This window comes from Pteropus medius, unplaced genomic scaffold, assembly GCF_902729225.1.
Source record: "Pteropus medius unplaced genomic scaffold, Ma_sr-lr_union100, whole genome shotgun sequence".
NCBI classification, from domain to species: domain Eukaryota; kingdom Metazoa; phylum Chordata; class Mammalia; order Chiroptera; family Pteropodidae; genus Pteropus; species Pteropus medius.
In genome coordinates, this window is record NW_024342470.1 from 365,586 (window position 1) to 376,225 (window position 10,640).

At 40.9% G+C, this 10,640-nt stretch overlaps 1 protein-coding gene across 1 annotated transcript; it reads left to right on the forward strand.

Moving 5' to 3' along the window:
• The first annotated feature begins 7,640 nt into the window (after window positions 1–7,640).
• RBMXL2 (RBMX like 2) lies at window positions 7,641–9,082 on the forward strand. Its single transcript, XM_039863441.1, has one exon. It carries the CDS (start codon window positions 7,863–7,865, stop codon window positions 9,030–9,032), a length of 1,170 nt encoding a protein of 389 aa, XP_039719375.1. The 5' UTR covers window positions 7,641–7,862; the 3' UTR covers window positions 9,033–9,082.
• Window positions 9,083–10,640: the final 1,558 nt, after the last annotated feature.

The following is a 10,640-nucleotide window of genomic DNA, read 5'->3' on the forward strand; positions in this document are numbered from 1 at the left end:
CTCCATTCTCACTGCCATGGCTTAGTTCACAGCCTTACCATCTCTGGTATGTCTTTGAATGCTTTTCCGTCTGTTCATGGGACCACCAGTGTTAAAATCACTCGGGTGTTACTTAAGATTCCTGAGCTTCATTCTAGACTTACTGAATTAGAATATCTGGGTGAGAGTCCCTAGGAACTGGCATTTTAAATAATTTCCTAGGCAATTCTTTGGTACAGTAATGTTTTAGAACAGCAGTCCCCAACCTTTTTGGCACCAGAGACCAGTGCTCCTATCAGAATGTAATGCCTGATGATCTGAGGTAGAGCTGAGGCAGTGACACTACATTGGGGAATAGCTGCAAATACAGATGAAGCTTCATTCCCTCATACACTGTTCACCTCCTGCTGTGTGGCTCAGTTCCTAACAGGCCACGGACCACTACCAGTCCATAGCTCGGGAGTTGGGGACCTCTGTTTTAGAACACTAGTCTTAATAGATATGGGAGTCCACTTCTGCAATGAACATTATCTATAGCCATTTGTGAAGATATAAGGAGATATAAAGATTATTTTTGGGTTTAAGGCTAGAAACAGGTTCCTTTGACAAACACGGCACAGTGAAATTTTCTGTAAAAGAATATTTTGGTTATTTATTGCTATGTAAGAATCATCCCAAAACTTAGTGGCTTAAAACAATAACCACTTTGCTATACGTCATGACCTGGTGGATTAAAATTCAGAAAGGGCTTAGCTAAGCACTTATGCTACATGTGACATTACCTGGAGTCCCTTGATGGTATTCAGTTGACAGCCAGGTTGCTCTGAAACCCCGAAGCTCACTTTAATCGCATACCTGGTGGCTTGGAGAAGATGGCTAGAAGGCTGGGCTGGGTTGGGCGTCTCTTTCCTCTAGTCTTAGAGCTTCTCCATGTGGTCTCTTTAGCAGAGAACATAAAAGTTCTTTGATGGGAGTTCAGTTTGAAGAGTCCAAGTAGAAGTTACCAGTTCTCTTAAAAGCTAGGCCCAGAACTGTCATAAAGTCACTTCTCTCTTACTCCATTGGTCAAAACATTATAGGCCAGATTCAAGGGCAATCACTTCTTGGAGTAGTGTCAAAAAATCTGTGGCACTGTTTAGTCCACTACAAACTCTTATCATTTATTTTTCTCCCTGTCTGTAGGGGATAAGAAGCCTTTTATCTGATATAATAATAGCGCCTGGGTCAATGTGGTGGGAATAGAAACAAGAGTGGACCATGGCAGGTAGAAGGGGTCAGATGACAATCATAAAAATTTATAGGGAATGTTACTGGAGCTGATATCTATACAGAACAAGGATATGGCTGGCATTTGGCATAGATGATACCTATAAGAGGAGTTGTTACTCAGTGATGATATGATAGTCATGCTGGCTAGAGAAAGCTAGCTTCATGCTGTCAGAACAAACTCAGAAAAGGAAGTACAGTAGTCCCCCCTTATCCTTGGAGGATACTTTCCAAGACCCCTCCAGTGGATGCCTGAAACTGCAGATAGTACCAAACCCTATAATACACTGTTTTTTTCCTATATATACATACCTTTTCACTTAAAGGAAGCACTTCATGGCTTCCCTTTGGCATATGTGAATTGCCAGCATCACAACTCTTGCACTTTGCAGCCATTATTAAGTAAAATAAGAGTTACTTGAACACAAGCACTGCGAAACTGCAACAGTTGATCTGATAACTGAGAGGGCTACTAAGTGACTAAGGGTGGGGAGCATAAACAGCAAAGACAAAGTGTGGACAAGGGGATGATTCATGTTCCGGGCAGGATGGAGCGGGATGGTGTAAGATTTTGTCACTCAGAACAGCGCACAATTTAAGGCTTATGAATTGTTTATTTCTGAAATTTTTTATGTAATATTTTGGGACATGGTTTACTTGAGTAACTGAAACTGCAGAATAAGAGACTGCAGACATGGGGGTGGTGCAGGGAGGCACTGCTAAATGCATCGCGGAAGTGGCATTCCTTTCACATGGCAGCCTTGGGCTGCGGTGAGCATTTTATCCTTCACAGACTACAGGATTTCCAAGCTGCCCAAGTAAAACTCCACGTTGTTGATAAATGCTTCTCATCAAGGTGATTTCTACCAAACTTTCAGAGGAAAATTCTTGTTTTTTTTTTTAAGCCATTTCAGAGCATAATAGAGGATGATAACTTTCCCATTTCATTTTACAAAGCTAGAAAAACTTTGATAATAGAACCTCACCAAGATAGTACTATAGAGAAATTGACAGTTGAATGTCACTTATGAAATGTGTATGCAAAGGCCAAATTGTTAATTCCAACAACTAAAATATGCCATGACTATTACGATTTATAACAAGCGCAAGAGAGGACAAGTATTAGGAGGAATGTTATGATTTATGACATCCGTTGGTTGATGGAGAAAGACCAAATAATCACTCTAATATATACTGAAATGGGTTTTAATACAATTTAGGGATTTTTTTGGTCAGATACTTCCATAACATGATATAGAATATTTACCCTAAATTAACAGTATACTAGAAGCATTACCATTTAAATTTTTGAGAACATGCCTGAGTCACTGCTATCAGGATTAAGGTGAGGCAAGTGAGGCACATATTCTTAGGGTTGTGCCAATTCAGGGTTAGTTACTGTCTTTAAATTTTTATATTTTGTTATCATGGATATTTTTGCATTAATTTTGATTTTAAAAAATATTCCACAAAAATATTTGATTACTGAGGGGTTTTTTTTCGCGGAGGGGGTGGTGCATCTCAAATGTGTGCATCAGGCAAATCCCTCATTCTAAACAGCCCTGGGTTAGGAGGTATTTGCAATTTTAAATAGTGAGTTAAGGAGTCAAATAGGGATAGTCAAAGAATTAAACAGGGTGGTCAAAACAAACTTTAGCTTTGTTGATTCTTTACGTTTTATGTTTTTTTAATATAAATTTATTTTGTAAATTATTTGTTTTCTTTGAATTTATTCTTAGTATGTTAACTTCTTAGATTAGATTCTTACATTGCTGATTTTTAACCTTTTCTCTCATCATAAACATTAAGGCTGTAAATTTCCCTTTGTATACATTTTAGGTGAATTCCCATACTTGAATGTGGAGTATTTTCATTAGCAATCATGTCCAAATATTTTCTAATTTATACTGGAATATTCTTTTTCCTGTGACCCATATGTCACAGGAAATAAGCTTGTAAATTTACACACTTAGGCATTTTTTAAAGTTACCTTTTGTTACCGATTTTAACCTAATTATCAGATATGTTCTGTATGAAAATATTTTTTGAAATTAGTTAAAATAGACTTTATGAAAAGAATGAACTCTCACTGGATTCTGACCCTAAATTTGAAATGCACAATTATAAAAATAACAGAAGGGAGTATAGGAGAATGTCTTTGTGATCTAGGGGTGGGGAAGGACTCTTTAGACAGATATCAAACTCGTAAATGGAAGATTTTTAGAAGCTTGGAAAAAAATTAGGCTTTATGGCCTATATATAATCAATTGCCTAATGTGTTCTTGATGCATTTTTTCATAACTAAAGTACTTACACACACACACATATGTATCGCCAGTAAATCTTTTAAATTATGCACTTCTAATCTTATACTAATTTTTGCTGCATAATTATCAGTTATTGAGAACATTTTCTTTGTTGGAGAGATTTTCTATCTTTTTCCTGTACTTTACATTTCTGCTTTAGATATTTTGAAGCTATGGTATTGGGGGTAAACATGGTAGAAATGTGTCACAAGCAGCTTTGAACTAGTATTCTTTCAGCTTAGCAACCAGAGAGAAAAGATGTCTTCTTTCCCCTGCTTTGGTTTAAAATGCCTTTCAAGACTCTAATTGGCCCATTGTGGATCCAGTGATGCAGTACAATATAATTTTCAAGGATTTTAAATCATGACTCTTAAACATATGCAGAATGAATACTTGTCAAAGATTGTCCTCAATTCATTACTAAGGGAACCAGTGAGATGCTGATTTAAAAATTTGAGAAGGGTTTATATATCCATCATAAAAACGTTAACCTAGAATTAAAAGCCAAGGTAAGAGGCAGCAAGCATTTATTTGAGATCAAAACAAAGAATAGCTATTTGGGAAGTACTGATTCAGGCAGAAGCTCCAGTGTTCTAATTTATGAGAAAGGGAAGAGGAACAATTATATCAATAGAAGCAAGGCATTTCAAATTAATACAGTGATGCTAATTCTAAACAGTGTTTTTAATTTTTAGTCCAGTAGTCATCAGTCCAGTAGTCATACTGTCTGCTTTCTTATTATCTTTACAAACAGTTCTTTGAGACATAATATTGCTTTAGGCCCAGTCCAAAGGTTATTTTTCCGTGTTTTAACATTCCAAAGATTTGAGGAGTAAGATGTCCAAGGTAGTTCTTCTGGGATGGCAGCTCTGACTATTTTAAAGTGGATCTATTTACATTTTCATATTTTCCCTCTTTTAATCAAGTTCTTTCCTTGAAAGCATCATTGATGAATTATCAGAAAGCAACACTGGGGCTATTGTGCTATTGTTAATCCCTCGTCACCAGGAAGCTCATTTGTGGTATGTCATGTCCCACGCAGGAGGAAAAGTGGTTTTCTTTTTCCTTAGGAGCTTTAGGCTATATTTGAGCAGCAAGAGCACCAGAACAGAGGAAGGCTTTATTATGTTTCTTTAAGAGCAAATATCTTCCATAGTTTCTTGAGGTTTTTCATGTGAAATCTCATAGGTCTTAGTGATTGTCTCAAAACGGTGAACAACCATTATCAAAGTGATGTCCTTATAACATCGAGCTATGCAAAACAAAGTTTTATAACAAAAAATTTCTATAATAATTGCTAAGTCCAATTTGAAGAATCTGAACCAAGAGGCAATAGTTGAGGGCAGTCAATGAAAATATTAAACACAGGTGTCAGTAGGCACTACTATATTTAATCATTTGATTTGAGCCTAAATTTTATCTAGTTTCATCTTTATTTCACCAGAGGTGCTTTATCCAAGAACAGGTATTAACAACAGAGCAGACTCCTCCTTGGTTAGTTAGGATGTGGTCAAGAGCAATTCTTTTGTCTAATATAACCTGTGCAAGGGAATTTAAAGATTTTTCTGGTTGGCTATTGCTATCGAAGTTGTAGTACCTGTTCAAGGAAAAGTATTCTTCCAAATCTGGTACCTTTACTAGGGTTGACATCGCCAGGCATTAGACATCCTTGCCTATGTGTGCAACCAGATGCACGTTCTAATCTGTGAAGTAGATTTAAAGATGATGCCCAATGTTGAGTTATCTTTCTAGTTAGAAATTAAGAGGAAAAAGGAAACAATAATAGTGAGTGCTTGGCCTCTCATTATTTGTGGGATAGGAACTGAAGTAAGGAAAAAAGGAAAAATAATGGTCTAGATTATATAGGCCTGGTCCAGAATCTTGGATTAGTAGTCCACAGCAGATGTCATCTGCTTCAATTTCTATTAATTTAAAATTTCAAATCCTCTGTTGGTTGAGCAGCCCAGTTAGGTACAAGACATTTTTTTAAATGGGAAACATGAATGCAAGACTTAACACCTTTAAATCTGGTCACATATGGATTACATAAGAGTACTTTAAATTTTGGAGGGATCAGGTAGGAAGAAAAAGATAAATGTTTTGTTTACAAAGGTATAATTTACCAAATTGCTGTAGGTTTTAGGTAGCTTAGGAGAGAACAGTGTTTTATATCTGGAAAACAAACACCAGTAACATTTTATATAAAAAGTCATAAAAATTATAATCATTTTTATCAATTCATTTAGTCCCATGTTCCTATTGATCTTGATCTTTTTGTTAGCAGTGTTTCCCAAGAATTCTGTAAATCTTTACCCAGTTTAGTGTTGTTTTTAAAGTGATGAGAAACCTGCATTATAGAGTACTTGACAGGGTTTTTTTTTTTTTTTAAATCTTTGAACATGAAATACATTTGTAAGAACGTTTTGTTTTGGTGTTTTTGTTTTTTGTTTTTTGTTTTTTTTTGCCAAAGTACGAGTAAAACAATAGTCTGTAAATGATAAAAAGCTTAAAAATATACATGGTTAATGATCTCGTGAGAGTTCACATACAAATAATGCAACTGACTTAGTTTTCCATTGAAATCTTAGCTTGACTTATTTAAAATTCTTAAGATCTCTCACCCACAAAACTTCTGCAACTTTCATATACCTTTCAGCTTTTGTCCTATCTTTTCCTTATTTTGAAACAATTATTTTACTTTAGGAGAAAATTACTTTTTTTTCCTTCCTTTACCAACCCTGCCCCCATGTTCTTTATCTTTCCTTATCCAGAAAACACATTGTTTTTCTTTCTTTCAATAAAAATGCTTCTCCGTGCTTCATACCTTCTACTGAAGATGTCCTGGCCTAAAAATAATCATTTCTTTTCTTTCGCTAATAGCTCTGTTGCCCCCCACCTTTCCTCCTGTAAATTTTGTGCAGCCCCACAGAGTGCACGTCTAGTTGCTAGGTGGGATGCTGCATGATTCGTGAATCATTTAATATAGACGAGCTCCAAATTTACTGGGTTAAATTTCATTTTTTAAATATCTAACAATAGAATCTTCAGTTACATGAAGTAAAAATGGACATAAAAACAAAGAAATTAACAAATCCATAATTTTAGGAAATTTCAAAACTTCTCATAGATAGGTTTACCTTAGAACTGATGTGATGCATGGTAAAACTTAAAACCTTAATGATGTCCCCATTGAAGTCAGAAACATAAAAATGCCTGCTTTTACTGCTTCTCAATATTATATAGCTATTGCAGTAAGCCAATGTTAACACACATATTTGTACATACCCACATATAGGCTTCTCATGACTATTTGATTTTTCACCACGGAAACGTTTGAAAATTTGTACTAAAAAAAAAGCCTAAACCACAGTAAATATATATTTTTAAGTGTTTTTAGACTTTGCAGTCTCAAAGATAATGTTCACCAAGTTACTCTTCCCATTCACTTCCATTCAAAGAATATTGTAAGGAACCATTTTGAATTGCACTTCTTTTACATGAACCCAAATATTTTGGTTTTCGGAGGAGTGCCTCCTCGTTCAAGATTGCTCAGGTGCTACTTCGATGAGTATCCAAAGTGTTCTCATGTTTTGCCTTTATTTTGTCGTAAGATAACTCCCTGAACAATAGCTTTATTTGAAAGGGCAGTTTCAATGCTACATAACTATGAGCCCTTTGAAGGCTGAAAAACCGAAGAAAATTGTGCATCCAAAGAACGGTTCCCTCTACTTCCCATCCCACCAACAATTCCCTATCAAATCTCTTCCCCTTTGGCAAATGCAAAAGAGCAAATATTTTATGTACAAACTTTTTAAACTTTTTGTTATCACATTTCATTTTTTCGATGAACTTTTTTTTGTTGTTTGAAAATGGTATGGTAACTTGGATAGTAATACATTACAATTCTCAGGAGGTAACCGGCGAGGCGGGGGGATCTTTTTTTTTTTGACCTAAAAGCTTTTCATTTCGCATCAGAGGTTTCAGGAAAGAAAGACTTTAAGCCAGGACCAGATTAGTCGAAGTTTAGAGACTGGAAAGAAAGTCACCAAACTGCCCACCTTCGCGAATGGCGCGACTGCCGTCCTGGGACAACCAACCAATCACAACTAGGAAGAGCCCTGCCAGGCCGCGGGAACCAGACCCAAGCGGCACAAACCGGAGCGTTCCGCCTGCGCAGCAGGGGGCGGTGACTGCGGTCCGCGACGACGCGCCGCCGGACCAGTAGGAGCCGCCCTCGGCGAGCGGGCTCAAAGGCCACGACGGACGCCGCGTCGTCGCCTCCCACCACCACTGACCGCTCGAGCTGCCGACATGGTTGAAGCGGATCGCCCGGGGAAGCTTTTCATCGGCGGGCTCAGCCCCGAAACCGACGAGAAAGCCCTCGACGCCGAGTTTGGCAAGTATGGCCGCATCATCGAGGTGCTCTTGATGAAAGACCGAGAAACCAGCAAGTCCAGGGGCTTCGCGTTCGTCACCTTCGAAAACCCCGCCGACGCCAAGGCCGCCGCCAGAGACATGAATGGCAAGTCCCTGGATGGTAAGGCCATCAAGGTGGCCCAGGCCACCAAGCCGGCGTTTGAGAGCGGCCGGCGCGGCCCACTGCCGCTGTCCCGCAGCCGCGGCCGCCTGAGGGGCCTGCGCGGGAACCGCGGGGGCGGCGGCGGCCCACGGCGATCCCCTTCCCGCGGCGGGACCGCCGACGGCGGCGGCTACTCCGGGGATTTCGACCCGCGCCCCATGAAGCGCGGGCCGCCGCCGCCGCCGCGCAGGGTGGGCCCGCCGCCCAAGAGGGCCGCGCCGTCGGTCCCGGCTCGCAGCGGCGGCGGAATGCGCGGGCGGGCCTCGGCCGCGCGTGGGCGAGACGGCTATGTGGGCCCGCCGCGCCGGGAGCCGCCGGCCCCGCGCCGGGACCCCTACCTGGGCCCCTGGGAGGAGGGCTACTCGCCCAGGGACAGCTACTCGAGCCGAAACTACCCAAGCGCCCGCGACCCTCGAGATTTCGCGCCGTCGCCCCGAGAGTACACCTACCGCGATTACGGCCACTCCAGTGCCCGGGACGACTGTCCATCGAGAGGCTACGGCGACCGAGACGGCTACGGCGGTCGCGACCGTGACTACGCGGATCATCCGAGCGGAGGCTCCTATCGAGACCCCTTTGAGAGCTACGGGGACCCGCGCAGCGTCGCTTCCGCGCGGGGTCCCCCGCCATCTTACGGCAGCGGAGGCCGCTACGACGAGTACCGTGGCTGCTCGCCCGACGCCTACGGCGGCGGCCGCTACAGTTACAGCAGCGGCCGGAGCGACCGCTACTCGAGGGGCCGCGACCGGGTCGACAGAGCCGATCGCGGGGTCCCCCCGTCCATGGAAAGGGGGTGCCCCCCAACTCGCGATTCTTACAGCCGGTCGGGCCGCAGGGTTCCCAGAGGCGGAGGCCGCCTAGGAAGCCGCTCAGAGAGAGGGGGAGGCCGGAGCAGATACTAAGTACCATCAGACTTGGGACCAAAATCTGTGTTCAAAGAAGCTAATGAAAAGAAGAACCTGTTCTGTGGTAACTGCCCAAGGACTAGTATAAGGAAGAGTTGATTTTACGTTTTGAAAATTATTTGTTAACTTCCTCTTCATAATTTTTGTGCTTTGGGAGGAAAAAGTTAAAACTCGTTCAGATTTCGTTTTGGAATTGTTAACGTTTCTTTCAACAAGCTCATGTTAAAAGTATGACTTGAATCTGCGTACTAGTCTTATATTTACAAGTAGAAATTATAAAGACTCCCATCCTCAAGTTTCTTGATAAATGAGACAAACAGTTTTAAGAACTTTTTACAAATATTTGCCTACCTAAGACGGAAAAAGGGATCATTCTGTCTATTCAAACCAACTAAATTTGGGGTGGGGGAGGAAGAGTGGGAGGATTTGGTCTGTGCTACTCTTAAGATTTCAGGGGTCTTTCAAACTGAATCCCAGTATTCCCAGTATTAAAAAACAAAAGACAAGCAACAAAAACCACTTATATCAGATTCATTTTGTAAATCCAAAAAAAAAAAAAAATGGATAATGCTTACCGTATTTTGCCTTTTTGCTTTTCCTTTGAGCCTCTGCAGAATCTCTTGTCCCCTTGCTCCCCAGAATACCATTCATATGTGCTGAGCAAGGATGGAATACTAAATTAAAGATCTGACCAAGCAACCACAAAGCTGCAGGAAAAAAAACGCAAAACAAACATCATTAATAGCGTTTTTTTCCACCACCAAATTATTAAGAAACGAGTAGAAAATATACCAATGGTGGATTTGGGGACCATAATGGCTTTAATTCCTAACTCCAAGCTACTTGTCCTTGGCACTAGAGCCAGCTGCTGGCTTCTGTGGAGAGAACTGGGCTGCTTCCTCTAAGGGTGGAGGAATTAAATGCGAGCAGCATGAGCTCAGAAGCTCAGAATCCCTGAGAGAGCTTGGCATTTCAACATCTGAGGATGAGGATCTCCACCTGGTATGAGGGACTTGGGTCTTCCTGTCCACAAAAGGCAAGGGAATGGCTTGAGTGTTCCATACTCTTAAGGTGAGGAAAGGGCTTGAGCAGACAAAGATCAGAGGTTTCCTCCAGGGTGCTTCAGGAGGGATGTAACAGTCTCCTCTTTGTACCCCAACCCTGGGGCAAGAAACACCTTTTCCATTCAACACCTGTGAATTTCCCTATTTATCTGAGAGAATGTACAGTCAAGGGACTCTAGCAACTAGACAAAGAAGGATCAGGTTAGGATATTAGCCATGTTCAGTGTAATAATTGCTGGAAGAACACCTGAACAACAACAAAGTACTTAAAGAGGTGTGAATGTAACACATACACAACTGTAAAAACATGGTTTTTCAACAAAATAATAGTAAAGTAGATGAATTACAGGAGAGGCCGCATTAGTGGCCCAGAAGACTAAATGTAAGAAATACCTAAAAAAAAAAAAGTCCAGGAATTAATCTAGCAAACATGGGTAAGACCTCTATGGGAAAGTTGTTAATCTTTATTAAAGGACATAAAAGAAGACTAAATAAATGGAGAGTCATATCGTGAAATGGTTGGGAAGACGTTTTATCATAT